This window comes from Lytechinus pictus, chromosome 2, assembly GCF_037042905.1.
Source record: "Lytechinus pictus isolate F3 Inbred chromosome 2, Lp3.0, whole genome shotgun sequence".
NCBI lineage: Eukaryota > Metazoa > Echinodermata > Echinoidea > Temnopleuroida > Toxopneustidae > Lytechinus > Lytechinus pictus.
This window is the reverse complement of record NC_087246.1, coordinates 47,368,400-47,385,472: the sequence shown is the minus strand read 5'-3', so window position 1 is coordinate 47,385,472 and position 17,073 is coordinate 47,368,400. Positions and strand designations below refer to the sequence as shown.

Sequence of the window (17,073 nt, the reverse complement as noted above, 5' to 3'; positions counted from 1 at the left end):
TGAGGAAAATCAGGTATTGCTATGATTGATCAGTCTTTATTTACAAGACGTCCAGTATCCCCCGGCCACTTAAGTGCTTTGCACAATGTAACACAAACGGTACATTTACAATCAATATAGATGCACCCTGTGCTTTGCTATAAATCTATCATAATAAATAATGACACCACAGAGATAATTATACCTCTTTCCATTAAAAAGTGACAGCCATCACTTGGTATACAAAGTTAACAAAATTGACATCATATGTAATTTCGTGAAGATTCACAGACATAATTCTTGAACTCTAACATGTACACCTGCAAATGTAAGTGATTTAGAATTTAGTTTTTATAATAATGTCCTGTAATTTTTTCTGATATCCCTATAAGTAAACCATGACATATTACCAAAATGAAAATAATTCAGACACACCTACCTATTTCACACTCACTGCTTGCTTACAATGTACATGTACGACATATACAGTGTATACAGGAATTATTTGAACACTATACATATAAAACGCAGTAAAAGGAGAAGATGCTGAAGTCAAAAAACTTCTAACCTGGCTGTCATTATACACAGTTAATTGATTTCATATGGAAGAGATAATAATAGCCTTGTTTTTCACCTAGTTGCAAATTGTGACTGATCAGTCATGCATTAAAGATAATATATCATGAAGTGCGATAATGCATATTTTCGGACCTTTCTGTCGTCATCTACGCGTAAATCACAATGCATCAATAATCATCACACTTGTATTTATTTCGTTCAATTAGTTAGAATATATCTAAGACGCACATGTACATGTACTTTGACAATTAATCTTGGGACGACTGCAGTTGTTTACACATGACTGGTGACCCTATCTTAGGCTAAATGATATATCACATGTAACTGACTGAGCACCTAAGAACATGTTCCAGTTATGCGTAGTCATGCGTAGCTTAACGCACAAAGACAGCTTTATGAAATACCACCCAGTTTGGAGTAATTCCAATCGTGAAATAATAGCAACAACTGAAGCAGGCTCAAGCAGCACTTCAAAACATTATATGCAAAACACATCATCTATCAGTTTTGAGTTGAATTTTCTCCCAAGAGATTCAACCTAGTACTGTGACGTCATAATTGCAAATTTCTACTTTATAATCTACTACTTCATGAACACATGTAATCAGCTGCATAAGCATTTGATGCTGAATCTTACTGAACCATATGTGAACCATACATAGTGTGACTGTGAGCCTGTAAGCTTTTGAATCTTCACTCTTAGGAATAAGGATGATAGATCACAAAATTATGCTGAAGAAGAAGACATGTCTATAAAGCAAAATTCAAAGTGGTAAGTTATACCCAAGCTAAAGTTAAACCTTACAAATAATTCATAGTCGTTTTATTTAAGTAAATCATGTACATGTGTTTCATCAACATTTCTCTGACATGTTGTCTGGTCCATCACTTTTCTGGATTAAGATTGGCTAAGAAATTTAGCTGTCTGTTACTATGGTTACAGTTGGATAAAACAGATTTCACGGGATAAAACATATGACAAATACTATTATGAAACACTCCACTGGGGTTTAAATAATTTCACTTTCCCCATATTAGGATATCACAAAAATAGCAAATTTAGAGCTTGAATATTTAAAATGACATGATCTAATTGCCAAACCTGGCAGTGGAAACACGACATTAACTGTAAACTGTATACAGAGATAAATATGGAATCCTTATCTCAGCATTATGAACTTTAGGAAACACAACCTCAACCAACAAGACAATACAAAAACAAATCAAATCAGTAAAGTCAATAAATCTTTGAAATCCTTATCTTATCTTACAATGTTTTTAACATAAAGATACAAAAAAATAATAAACAGCAAGATATCTTTAAACACAAAAACTAAATCCATACTTTAACAGAACAGATTGCTGAAAAGGTTATCGAGTTACACAAGGTGAATTTCTACAGTTTCAACTGCCATCGTTCTCAGAGAACATGTATCTATCTATAGTTTGAAGGTATCTCTGTAAAACCAATACAATGCAAGCAAGTCAATATGAGTTTAAAACAAGCTAATCCTGCATTGTGTCGATCATATCAATGACAAAAATAAACAGGGCTGCAGAGAAATTCGCCGAAATATATAAGACATACATCTACATGTAGTGGGTGTTGCAAGAAAATAATTACAACTTCAGTTGCAAATTTACAAGTGATAAGTCGACTTGAAGTAAAGCAAGGTAATATTTGTTGATGCAAGAATCACGCCAGTTATCAATTGCGAATTTCCGATTGATTACAAGACTTGTGATAGAGGGTCCTAAATCTAACTTTAATTGAATTGACAAAAATTTCTTGATTACATAGTCCTCATAGCAAGCATCAATAGACCTTTGTAATCACTACTGGGTCGATTCATATTGAAATTATAATATAAACAGACATATTGCACCTATGATTAAAATAAACATTTTTACACCAAAGGGTAAGCGAAGAAACTGTATTGATAATCACCTTTATGTATTTATGCTTTTAGGATCCTTCAATCGACTTATAAAGGAAATCAAATCTGATCTAAGACGAAATTGTAAGACCACCTGAGAACTGACAAACCTTTGGAAGTCGAAAAATGAGCATAGCCTATGAGAAGCTTGAATATTGTTTTCGTAATTCTACAAGCAATAAGTTCATGGATTATCATCAGTAATGTACATTTTATATCTTGTGTTGTTTTCACATGATGAACTACAATTTTCAAAAATCAATCTTTCAGAGTTAAGAAAGATGAAAATAGTTTGTTTCTAACTGGCCTATTACAAAAGCATTTAAACAATTAAAAAAAAAACCTTCTACTCAGAACTAATTTGTTTTTATTTTCACCAGCAGTAATATTCACATATTGTATTAAATACATGTAATTGATGTACAAATCATATCTCGTTTTCTGCTGCTTCATTTAACATAAAGATAGTAAACTTAGGAAAGGGAAAAAGGGTGTTAGATTGACAGCTATGACCCTTGCCCCTGAACCCTAAAAAGTTGGAAGTTTGCACTATCGTGAGAAGTGATATGTCGTCTAGGGCAATATCATCTACAGGTCTTCAAAGTTATCATTCTCTTGTGCAGACCTATGCCAAACTAAAAATCAATTCAAATACAAGGTAGTTGAAATATCTTGACTTTAAATATGAACACATCCATTAATATTACTAATATTAAGTTTCCACTATAAAAGAACATAACATGTATATCACTTTTAAAATACAAAAACGAATACACTCGAAATTTACATTATACTTCTCAAAATATGAAAGTAACAAAACATGTAAGGCTTTCAACTTTCATCACACTGAAAATCCATCTTTTGCCATTGAATAAATGGATTCACAGACCGAAATAGTGTTCGTAGCTGTATCAAAATGCCTATCTCACACCACTGGATAGAACCATCAGTAGCAAAGAGCAGTACAATACAGTACATAGCTGTGTCTAGCTTCCCAGCCTTAATCCATTAACAATTAAAGCAAATTGATAGATCACTAAAAAGACCTGCCACCCACATACCTTGGAGACACAGGAAGAGCATCTGGCTTAGTCCTGCCATTCTCATGCATTAAAATTTAAAACCAAACTCAAGATGATGGTTAGGTATTACCTTTACAAAGTTATACGATAATTTATACAAAATTTTGTCCTCAACGTGTGGAGCGTTGTGGCCCAGTGGATAAGTCTTCTGACTATGAAACAGAGGGTCGTGGGTTCGAATCCCAGCCATGGCGTAATTTCCTTCAGCAAGAAATTTATCCACATTGTGCTGCACTCGACCCAGGTGAGGTGAATGGGTACCCGGCAGGATTAATTCCTTGAATGCATGAGCGCTGAAAGGCAGCTCGAGCTAAAGCCGGGGTAATAATAATTATAACAACGCACCTCGGAATATAATATTTCTAGATAGATGGTGCTATATAAATGCCTATTATTATTAACGTAGGCTCATCTGTTGAAATCTTGCTTGGGCCCCCAAAAATTGAAAGAAATATTGAAATACTTGCAGTGAGACGCATACCAATTTTGTCTCATTTAACAAGAATGTTTTGTTTTTCCCTAAATTGGTTACAATGTAACATGGGTATTGGACAGCAGTTGTTAATGTAAATCATGTAAATTATGGTATTCCACACGTTCTAGCATATTACACATCAATATACAACACCTTGCAATAGCAAAAATAACATCTATTTCATTTTTAATGCAAATTTACACGTACATTATCAAATGAATAAAAGTTTTCTTTCCTCAACACACGTAATAACTCCATACAAATGATGACTACATGTATGCAGTCAGTCCGCAAGCCCTGAAAAAGTAGCTTCTTTTATCCAAGTGATATTCATGACAAGAGGGTTTTTGCATAGTTAATGAGCTTGGTGCGAACCAAAACACCTCTTTTTATTCGGCCATTGCTGCTCTAAATATTGACCAAATTTCATGTTTTTGGTATCTTTGTAAAGAAGAAGAATAATTCTTTTAGGTCATGTGTTTGGATTTTTAAAAGAATGTTGTAATATAGGAAAAACTTTTGATCTAAAACATGAAACAAAATATTTTTTTTTCATGCAGCAAAAGTTGTTGTTTTCACACTTAATTTCTGTTTAGGCACAAATGATTTTTAAATCATGCTAAAGCTGAAGATCTAAGCTTTAATATGATATAATTTTTATAAGAAGATGTATTTTAGATGGGTCAGCAGCCAGCTTTTCATAGGCCAAGTACATTTTGCAGCTCAAAAACAAGAATACTGCGCTCTGATTGGTCATAGACCACACACCCACGCAAATTCCAATGTTCCCCACACTGGGCCTCTGCAAGGTCACACTCACCATGTGGTAATCTCTTCAAATTACCCGCGCCTGTTTGTTTTGAAAACAGTATTCAGCCAATCAGAACTCTGGATTTTATGTTACTCAGAAATTTCAGAAATCTCGTCTTGCATCTTGATGGATATAACTGGCTGCTGACCCATCTAAAAGATGCCACATATCAAGAGTGGCATTGTAAGAAAGTATAGAGTTTGAGCTTTCTGATGATATAAATAATGTTGGTGCCTAAAACACAAAATTTTGCAAAATTTGCAAGTGAAAACAGAGGAAGAAAATTCTGTTTGATGCATCTTTTCAGGTAAAAAATTCACTTATTTATCAAAATATTTCATTCAAAAGAAATGACTAATATAAAAGGGTAACATTTACTCTGCCCATGGTACAAAAATAATCAATATTACTCAAGGAGAAAGTGGTTAAATTCTTTGAGAAAGAAAGTCTCACAATTCACGAGATTTTGCAGGGACATGAATTCAGCCACGAGAGGACTTGGATAAATCTTGCTCATTTGCTCATTAACACAGGGGCTTGCGGACTGACTGTATGTAGTTCATGCACATTTCCTGAAATAATAATGATCATAATGATTAATATATTGATAATTTAAATTCTTGATGCAATTATAAATTACAAATTTTCCTGTTAAAAAAAATACAATTCAAATACTGTACAGAACACATGCTGATTCAAATAATTCCCTGACAAAGTACATTTTCCAAGATTTTATTGAAAAGAAGGAAATGAAAAATCTGCATGTTGTATGATTAATTAGATTTCTTAGCCCAGTTCAAATCATCCGACCTAGGAGAGACACCAGTTAAGGAGGTGATTATAGATTCTAGCCCAGTCCAAAAACCGACAGCTTCCATCGGGTAGTTGAGCCAGCCGGTGGTGATGCAAAAATAAGTCTCATGGGGGGCGACGTGGTGGATCCTATGATGACGACATGGCAGGATGACATGGTAACGCTGCAAGAGCTGGACCCATCCGGGTAGACCAAAGTAGGTGTGAGACCACTTGTGGAACTGATTTGTGAGTGTAACGAAGATGGCTAACAGGAGACAGTAGCAATGCCAGGCATAGTGTTGGTGGATGGTCTCTGTGGAACTGGCGTAAAGGATGTAGGTCTGGGGGACGAGGCCAATGAGAGACAACATGCAGTTATCACCATTGGTTTCAATGACGTCGTGCCTGGTGATGGCTGTAGGGTCAATGTGGTGTTCCCTGAACGGTCTGATGAAAGCCTGTAGGGGAACATTGAATCAAAGCATCAAGCAAAATGTAATGTACCATTCCATTCATATTTGTTTGTTAGTGCCAGCTGATATTTTTTCCAACCCACATATGGTCAGGGGTGACATCAGGATATGTTTGATTGGTAGGGGGAGGGGAGGGTTCAAGATGACCAAAAGATGGCATAATTTTTTTCTCAATAGAATAATATAGGTGTTATAGATATAAACCTATTATTTTTTAAACACATTTCTTCCCTTTCCTATTTTCTGTCCCCCTTCCACTATTTTCACTACAGCCCAGAGATTTATAATGAATCATCAATTATTTTGAGTACCTGTGTATGCGCAAAAAAATTAATTGCCACTTGTGGGTGTTTTCATACCAAATTTCTTTTATGTGGAGAACTATAAATAGCACTGTCTTCCTATATAGTTGATTTTAGATAATCACTTTTGAGGAAAGCTGGATGTAGCTTTCTTTGCAAAGGAAAGGTAACATGTACATCCAGCTCCAACGATCATGGTAATTTATTGCTGACTTACCTTTCCAAAAACAGGTATTTCAACTGATCCCCATGAGTCGGCTGCCCAATGCACTAATCCAGAAAAGAAGTCTGCTGTTAATATTCCTCCAACTGCAAATTAGAATCAAAGAAAAGAAAACAAGACAACTAAGTTATGTGGGGGTGTTGTGGTCTAGAGGTAATGACTCTCATCCTCAATCTGAAGGGCACGGGTTCGATTCCCAGCCATGGCCTGTTTTCTTTCAGCAAGAAATTTACCCAAATTGTGCTACACTCAATCCAGGTGAGGTGAATGGGTACCCAGTAGGAAGAAATCCCTTGAATGCTTGGGGGCCTACATGTATGGGCAGCACAGCTAAAGCGGGATAATAAAAGGAGCACTTTGTATTTTCAGGCAAAAGGCGCCTTATCATACATCCAGCTATTATTATCATAAGTTCACATCTTCTATACCCAGACAGCGTATCCAACTACATGTACATATCACCCAGGTGTTATTTTCCTCGTCGCGTTGCTGTAATTATTGTTCTTTTGAATTATTTGTTTATGTATCTTTGAATCTGTATTCTTTATGTTCTGAAATGCCCATAATGACAATAACTACAATAACAACAGTCCAACGACAATAATGATGATGATTATGATAACAATAAGTACTTTATAATAATAAGTGATTATACAGTGTACAAGATATATTTTAAAAATATGTTCAAAATCCACTATAATGTTTAATTTGATTGTTATAAATTGATAAGATATTTTTTACTATGAATTTATTTTTTTAACACAAAATGTCATAAGAACCTGAAATTGGTGTTTCAGAGGTTTCATGATTACAGCATGTTTCAGCAAAAAGGTAATCCAAATCTAGGTAGCTGATATTTAAAGCCTGTTTAATTCTATAAAATTATTTTAGTTGGATATGAGAGAGAAACTCCTCAGCTTTCCATTGATACCCTATTTGTACCAGTTGTGTCACTCATGACCAAATTAATTGATGTTGAAGACAACAGATGCAGATACCACTTTTTCCAAGTTTTTTAAAACTTGATGAAAGGACAGATGGGCAATTCCATAGGTTGGTGGACATGAGCTCAATGTGTCTTTGTAGTTTGTACTGTATAGCCCATCTGAACTGTACATTTTAATTGTGTTTGCCTTACTTATACTTATTGCTGGTTCTTTGAGGGCTTGAGGCAAGAAATGGAATGCATTTGTTTTACATTTTTTTGATTTACACAGCCCAAGCCAGATCTCGTACAGTTTAGTGAATACATTACCAATATACTGAACAATAAGTAAAAGAGAGGAGGAAACTCATTCAGAATGTTACCTTTAAACATAAACTGGTGTCTGAAATCCTACTCATATTATTACAGAAACAGAAACATGAATCTTACACACATTATTGAATTTTTAGTGACATTTATGTTGTTGACCATACATGGACAAAATGAAATGTGAGTAACCGTAATGTGAGTAACCACTTTATCTGCACCCCTAGTAAAAACCATGTGTTCTTTATTTTTGCTAATTATATACAAAGTTTGTTTCCCTGAAATACTTCTTTGAAATGGATAATCAACTTTCATAAAAGCCTTGTATGAGGACTCTTTTCACTTATGTCGACATTTCATTTTATGAATGTCCAAATCATGTAACATGAGTAACCAACATATTTCAAAGATTTGCCAGGAGCATAAGAAAGTTTCCCAAGTTTTGTTTTTATACAAAGGATAGTCAGACTGCGTACTTTGTTGTGATAAAGAGATGTTTAGTTCTTATCAATAATAATGGAGTTACAGCTCCAAGTATGAGTCAAGGTGTCTCCAAATGTAACGTGGGTAACCGTGGAATAGCCCAGATGCTGAATGTAAATACTTTCATCGATGCCTAAGTTTGTAACAATCTTTTGATTGGACCTTTTTTTCCTTCAAGGGAATATAAATGGGCAAATGTACTTGCAGATGATTAACGAGGAGATCATACCACTGTTGGACAAACATTTTGAGACAGGTTCGAGGAGTGTACAGGCATCTTCGGTGGATTCAGGACGACACTCCTGCCCATCGTTCCAACATCATTCATGATAGACTCAGAGATCTCTTTGGACATCAAGTTGTTGCCCTAAACCATGACGTAGAATGGCCATCACGACCGCATGACATCATGCCCTGTGATTATTTCTTTGGGGACATTTAAAAGACAAGGTGTTTGCAACTCCTCTGCAAGATCTTGATGATTTGCAGGGCTGAAATCGACAGGTGGAAAAAGTGGTATCTGCACCTGTTGTCTTCAACATCAATTGATTCAGTCATGCATGACACAATAGGTACATGGTATCAATGGAAAGCTGAGGAGTTTCTCTTTCACATCCATGCAGAATAATTTCAAGAAATGAAATATGATTCGAATATCAGCCCTCTAGATTTGGAATACCTTTTTTCTGAAACACACTGTAGATCCATATACTTTCAAAGTTATGATGACATCAAAGACCAAAAGAGTTCAATGTTCCTACCACAACATGATGACACTATGACCTTTTAGTTTTACCTAAATCATTTTACCTACAAATAATGCAAGATGATCAGTGGGACTTGGTATATGTTATGTCCTAGTTTTATGAAATAAATCCATATATACAGTTGAGGCCAGAAGTTTACATACACTAAAAAAATTCAAACAAAAGTTGACACTTGCCAAACATTATAAAATTTACTGTATCTTATGAAATATATATGCTATCATGACGAATTTGATATCAAACAAATGAGTATGTCATGCACCTTCATCACATCGCTTTGTCATCAGGAGCTGAAAAATATTTAGATGTCATTTTTTCCCCAAGAATCTTCATATTTTAGACAAATTAGAAATAAAAACCTGACAAAAACTTTTCATATTTATGCTGGTTACTTCTTAACACAAACATTTCAGATTACAATTTTTTGTTGTTCAGTGGTGACATATGATAGAAAATGTAATAGGAATCATAGATTTGAGTTTATATATTTTCATGAAACAATGTTTGAAAATATAATAACAAACAATAGAATACATTTGGCATGAATAGTAATTTTTTCCTTAAAATAAGAAAATTTCACCTGAAATATTCTTTAATCCCAACGGCATCCCAATCATGTGAAAGAGCTTAATATGCTCTTTCATTCTATACCAAATTCGTCATGGTAGTATTTATATTTCTGAAGATATAGTAAATTGTACAATGTTTAGCAAGCGAACAAATTTCAATGAATTCCATGGGTGTATGTAAACTTTTGGCCTCAACTGTACTTCAGAGTTAAGATGACATTTCAAAATGTAGGATCTGGATGTTTGATGCACATGGTCAAATGATCTTTTCTGACAAAAAAAAGGTCTAGTGGCAATAGCAAAACAAATCTTTTACAATGGAAAAAAAAATGAAGTTTTGTATCATGGACTGCTGATCTTTTCTTACCTGCAGCTATGAACGGAACCATCCAATTATCCAGTCTGAAGTGAAAAACAAGCTGACAAGTAGCCATAAGAGTCAAAGTCATACAGAGAATAACACATGTGATCTCTTGCCTTCGCTTTCCTGGAAATATAAAATTCGAAATGAAATTCAAATGGAATTGAAATAAAAATTAAAGTCCATTATAAAATGGATGTCATTTACAAAGGGAGTCATGAACACAATTTAGTGAGGGGTAAAAACTGAGAAGAGAAGGTCTAACTTACAAGGAAAACAAAAATTCAACTCAGAAGTCTTTTTTTTAACTTCATCAGACAAATGGTAAAGACATCATGAATTTGTTAATTAGTAATTCCATCTGGCTGCGAAATGACTATGTTTGCATTTTTTGGTCAATTTGATATACAAGTAGGCTTAGATCGCCTCCTGTGTAAAGTTGCTTTGATACAGATCTTATGTAAATTCTTCTGGCAGAAGAACCTCCACCTACAGTACATGTACAATATTTTCACACCATCACATTCATTCATTTGTTTTCCACAAGTCAATAAATATTACAAAAACAGATAACTCATTTTGAAATAGCATAAATGATTACAAAAATTAAGTATAGTGGCAAGTCCAACAATTCGCGCGCATTATGTATGGGACATTTCAGAGGCTTCAATGACCTGAAAAAAATTGTTAAATTACTTTGATTGGATTTAAAGGGGAACGAAACCTTTGGAACAAGTAGGCTTGTGTCGAAACAGAAAAATCAAAGAATAAGAACAAAGAAAGTTTGAGAAAAATCGGACAAAGAATGAGAAAGTTATGAGCATTTGAATATGGCAATTACTAATGCTACATGTATGAAGATCCTCCCATTGGCAATGCGACAAAGATGTGTGATGTCACATGTGAACAACTTTCCCTTCGATGGACTATAAAATAACCCCAAAATGTCTCTTTTTGCTTTTCCTTATGGTGATACAAACACTTTATCCATGATGCATTCTTTAAAAATCTGTATTACATGCCCTCCTATAGAAAGAACACATGATCTACTGATAGATGTGATTAAAGAGGCAGTTTAAGTGAAATATATACTAAAGTAATGGGGAGAGTTGTTCACAAGTGACATCACACAACTTTGTCGCATTGCCAATGTGAGGATCTCCATAACATTAGTGATCGCAATATTCAAATGCTCATAACTTTCTCATTATTTGTCCGATTTTTCTCAAACTTTCGTTGATCTGTTTCTTTGGTTTTTCTGTTTTCAGACAAGCTATCTTGTTCCAAATGTTTCATTCTCCTTTAATACCATCATGTTAGTTGATATCTAGGACAAGAAAAATCATATAAACAAGAGTGTCGCTCAACGTTCTCGCCAGGTTCATTCTGACGCTTGGCGGCGCGAAGCGATGATACGCAAGCCGCGCAGCGGCCTTGGTGCGTGCGAAGCACGCACGGGGGGAGGGTTGCGGGAGGGGGGTGTCCCCACTCCCTCGCGGAGCGCGGTAGCTATCGAAAATATCAATATCGACGAGCTTAGATTGCTGCTAAATGCACCACATTTTATGTCTATTTAATGCTTCTCCGGCCACACAGCCGTAACGGTTGCGCGAATTGCGATCGATTGAAGCAGAAAGGCAAGTACTGATGAAAAAGGTCAAAAGAAAAGATTTAAATTCAATCTCATTTTATACTTACAGTTTATAGATTTATTCACATCAATGACATCGATAATGTACTCCATACTTTCCAATGTCTAGATCGCTACGTCCTTAGAAAGTGCGATTCATTTTGTGAATGCGTGTCAATGACCGACTACATCTACGGACCGCATGCGCGCCGCGCCACGCCCTTACTCAATCCAAAAATTGTTCCGACTTTGTTTGGAAGCCTCGGAAGAAAACTTCCGAGGCTTCCAAATAATGGGCATCGGTATTCATGAGACGATATAATTTGCATGTTTGTTTTGTTTTCAGATACTCACTGAAACTATAACTCTCATAATTAAGACTTCTGCTGATGATGTTTATACTAATAATATCCAATCAAGATTCGTTTATCACTGTCAATTATTGCTCTGTTCATTTGTATTGTTCTATACTCGCCTATAAAATAATGAATGTGTCCATCACGAGCGGGAGAAATATTTTTAGTCATTCATCATACTTTAATATTACGATTTTGTTCTTATTATAATTAATTGCGATTTAAAATTTTTTTAAAGTAAAGCTTAATTGACAGGAAAGTAGATTTATACTCACTGTCAATTATTGCTATATGTTCATTTGTATTGTTCTATACTCGCCTATAAAATAATGAATGTGTCCATCACGAGCGGGAGAAATATTTTTAGTCATTCATCATACTTTAATATTACGATTTTGTTCTTATTATAATTAATTGCGATTTAAAATGTTTTGAAAGTAAAGCTTAATTGACAGGAAAGCAGATTTGTATTTTTAAATAATGCACTATGTAGGCCTACAAATACAGCGTGTGTGAAAGAGAGGAAGAGGGGGGGGGAGGGTTGTAGCTAGGATGGTCGAAGGGGGAGCGCGAAAGGGGAGGGGTCGTGGCGTGGACAATGACAAGGGGATATTGAGATCGTACTTGTGTGTGGGATTGGTGAAGAAGTCAATATTCGAAGCGAATGCATATTTATATACATGTCTATACTACTTCTGATGATGACGGCTGAATAATCTTTCTTTACATGTATATTTTGGCGATTTAAAATTTTAAAAATATTTTCTTGCACCATGAGTGGGAAGATCGAGGTACGTGATTCAATAAATTGCATCAGTTTTCAAGTTACAGAAATTCACGAACAGATTATTAAAATTGAAAAAAAAGAGTCAGAAAGATCTTTTTATAGCCCCCATCCAGCGTAAACAACATGAAGAATATTTGAGGTCACGAAACCAGCTGATTCGCATTCATACAACAGGTTAACAGGTCACGCACATGGTACACAGTCATTCCAAGGGCGGGAATTCGGGGAAACCCGTTTTCAAGCACAATGATTGGCTCAACCCAAAAAGTGAATACTAATTAGATCACGTGCCATCGGCTTTGGGGCGTCTCGTTCACATTCCAACTCATTTCATAAATATAATCCACTCGCAGTAATTAGGCTAACGACGTTGTAAAGATAACTCTATATATAAAACACAATTCCGATATAAAACATATATAACGACATAAGTGAAATTGAAAAATTCATCCAGCGATATTCAAATTATACTAGCGACTCATGTGGGCGTGGGCAAACGAGAAATACATATACTCTAAAACGTTCGCACATATCAACTTCAATAATTCGTACTTGAAATGCAGGGGCCGCGGAATGGTCTTGAAAGTGGGGGGGGGGGGGGCTGACCATCATGCAAAAAACGCAATCAGGTGGTCCTGTTTTTGTACACGGTTTTGGAAAAAAAAGTGGGGGAGCTGAAGCCCACCCAGCCCCCCCCCCCTGTTTCCGCGGCCCTGAAATGAATATCTGTGAATGAATTGTCAATTCCACTTTGTTGAATGTGTACTTTTATTGAAATCTATTGAATCACGTACCCCTCCCGACCAAGTCCAAGGGTTGATTTTCCACTCGCCATAAAGATCATGCAGCCACAATCACAGTAGACACATCCATAAAAGAATATTAATTTAATTCGCTCCGAACATTGACTTCTTTTCGCCAATCCCCTCCCCCACAAAGTCACAAACATCCCATCATTTTCATTTACATCGCCCACGACCACCTCCCATTATTCTCTTTCTTTACACAAATTAATTTCAAATAATATTTTATTTTAAATCGTAGTTGTTACCGGGAGTTGTTAAGCAATTGTACAACAAATTCATGAAGCATTCACTGTAATGACTAAAAACATTTCTCAGGACGGTGACAGGTGCGTTCATTATTTAATTGGCAGGCAAAGAGTAATAAAGAACAATACAAATGAAAATACACTGTACGTATAACTCACATTAAAAAATTAGTCGTAATATGATAAAAAGCGTGAATAAAATTAATAAAGATTATTACTTATGAAAATTATAACAGATTCAATGAATATCTGAAGAAAAAAAAACCATTCAAATCGGTTTTGGATCCCATCTAATTTTGGAAGACTCGGATAGATTTTGATGCCATGTGCGATTTGTATTATGTATGTGGCCATGGCGAGCGCTAGAGCAGTGACTCAGAACTTGTTAGACACACCGTCGCGAAATTAATCAACACTTTCAAAAGATCGATGTAGAGATCAAGACTTTGGAAATTATGGAGTAAAATTGGAATATGAATGTGAATAATCATTTTGCTGTAAGTAAATGAGTTGGACATTATATCAATCCATTCCTGTGGCTGTGGCTTTGTCATTATTAATGTGATCTTTTAATAATTTTCTCAATTCGTTCTACGGCAGTGTCATCAGAAATGCATTCAATGAATTTGATGTAGCTATAATAAGGCTGGGGCCTGGGACGAGATGAAACTAAATTTCGATCGAATTTTTATATTATTTTTTGACACACTTTACTTTTGACAAAATAAATGACAATATCAACTGAAATTCGTAACATCTAAATTACATTGCCCAACCCAGTAACCCACGGTACCCCTCTCTTCTCACTTTATTTTTGAGCGTATTTTACTACTATTTTAAAGACGTAAATAATGAGAGCAATGCGATACGCAAATGCGAGGTAAACATCTTCGCACTTCCCACATAAGAGAGAGAGAGTTAAATTGGGCCTCGAGTCAAGGTCGTATCGTATACAGCATAGTAGCGAAGCAAAGAAATCCCGGGAAGGAATCGTGGAAGAAATAATCGACAAGTTTATTTTAGGATCTGAAAAGCAGATTGTTTTTATTTTAAATATATTATTCAGTTTTTTGTGTGGATCTAGGCCTGTTTTACAGTTGTCGGCCACGGTTGTCGGGGAAGTTCACGGTTGGCGGATTTGCCCTGAAAATTTTCGGGGTTGTCGGCGCCCGCCAACCGTGACGCGTGGTAGCGAGAACGTTGGTGTCGCTAAGGCGAGCACATATTACGCCCGCCTGTAACACGGAAAATGGAGTTATTGGTCAAGCAAGAAAAGTGGAAGGTGGCGACTTCACCTTTGACCTTCTGACCTCAAAATCGTTAGAATTGCTGAGATCTATGCTAGTATCATACACACCAAATTATATGAGCCTAGGTAAGTTTCAAGTAGAGTTTACATATCACTGTGATCTTGACCTTTGGACCTCAAAATCAATAGGCTTCCTGGGATCCATGCTAGTATCATACACACCAAATTATATTAGCCTAGGTTAAATTAAACTAAAGTTATCGCGTTTACAAAGACTGCAGAAGGGTAAGATGAAAACATGTCACTGTGACCTTGACATTTGCCCTTTTGACCTCAAAATCAATAGGCTTCCTGGGATCCATGCTAGTATCATACATGTACCAAATTATATGAGCCTACTTAAGTAATAAAAGTTAAACTGAAGTTATCGCATTTACAAAGACTTCAGAAGGGTAAGATGAAAACATGTCACTGTGACCTTGACCTCTGACCTTTTGACCTCAAAATCAATAGGCTTCCTGGGATCCATGCTAGTATTATACACACCAAATTATATGAGCCTAGGTTAAGTTAAACTGAAGTTATCGCATTTACAAAGACTGCAGAAGGGTAAGATGAAAACATGTCACTGTGACCTTGACTTTTTGACCTCAAATCAATAGGCTTCCTGGGATCCATGCTAGTATCATAGACACCAGATTATATAGGCCTAGGTTAAGTTATACTCTAGTTATCGCATTAACAAGGAAAAGTTAACGGACGGACAGAGTCCGACAGACAGACCCGGGGGGGGGGGGCGGGAGCCAGTCAAATATATATTGCTGTACACACGCGTGACCAAAAAAACGTGTCTAAAGGGGTGTTTTTCCAGTTTTGGACGCAAGCCGTGCGTGCACTCGTTTAAGGGTATCAAAAAATTCAATTTAAAAAACAGGGGTAGTTTTGAAAGACGCAGGGTCAACGTATTTAGGGTATGTTTTTTCCAAAGCTTTTTTTAAAGACTAGCCAAACGTGTTTAGGGTATGTTCTATTTCCCCAGGGTCGTATCCTGGCGAAAACTTGTTTAGAGGCCAAAATGTGTAAATAAAGCCCATAATACGGGCACATAAAAAAGTAATAAGATGTTGAGGGGTCCATGTCCCACCTACAACTAAATCTCACAAGTTTTGCTTTGATTTTCTATCAGTTTATATAATTGTCCCATACATAAAGTCCGTTTGACCAATTATGCAAATTATGTATCCAAAATTAGAATGAATTTGCATATTATCATCAAATTTTTCTTTATGAAATTTCAAAATTCAACATTTGGGCTTTCTTACTGCCCACCAAAGATAACTTCTTAAAATAAAGATGAAATTTTGTGTTCTAGGATGACCTTTTCTTGGATTTGCGTCAGTCAAAAAAAGAAATACAATCTTGAGCATAACATTTAAAGTGGATGGACCTCAAGTAAAGGAAAAGCTTGTTCTGAATAGGCCCATAACAAATAATTGCACAATCATTGATTGATAGAAGGGGGGAAAATAGAGCAAAGCTAGGAGAAAGTAACAGAACTACACAAGGTCGAAAACAAAAAGTGGAACAAAGAACGGGGAAACACATGTTACTAGACAGTACACAGCAGAAAAAACACAGAAGACCCGTCTATCATTGGCATTTAAGTTTTGAATGATTCAGAGGGTCGAGGAAAAAGTAGAAAAGCAACTAGTGAGACTCGCATTACAAACAAGAACTTTACTTTCAGGTAGTTACATGTATGATGATGATTAAGAGGACATGGGAAAAGTACATGTAATATGATTTCATACCAAGATTGTTTGAACTACAGATGTTGGTCTGAAATGAACCAAGTTCTTCGTCAATCGCTCGATCACCATCAGCGCAGCTACAGCTGAGCGTATACAAATGT

At 35.8% G+C, this 17,073-nt stretch overlaps 1 protein-coding gene across 2 annotated transcripts; it reads right to left on the bottom strand.

Annotated features, from left to right (window-relative positions):
- Positions 1–16: 16 nt before the first annotated feature.
- On the bottom strand, positions 17–10,216 carry LOC129254140 (plasmanylethanolamine desaturase 1-like). 2 transcript variants are annotated; one of them, XR_010292631.1, is made up of 4 exons: positions 10,095–10,216; positions 6,651–6,742; positions 5,431–6,116; positions 17–4,349 (listed from the first exon to the last, which is right to left on the bottom strand). XR_010292631.1 is itself a non-coding variant. In XM_054892597.2 (3 exons), exons 1-3 carry the CDS (start codon positions 10,174–10,176, stop codon positions 5,637–5,639), a joined length of 654 nt encoding a protein of 217 aa, XP_054748572.2. In that variant the 5' UTR covers positions 10,177–10,216; the 3' UTR covers positions 17–5,636. The 2 variants fall into 2 exon arrangements, 1 of the variants encoding a protein (XP_054748572.2); XM_054892597.2 differs by having other exon boundaries at positions 17–6,116.
- Between the last annotated feature and the right edge of the window lie 6,857 nt (positions 10,217–17,073).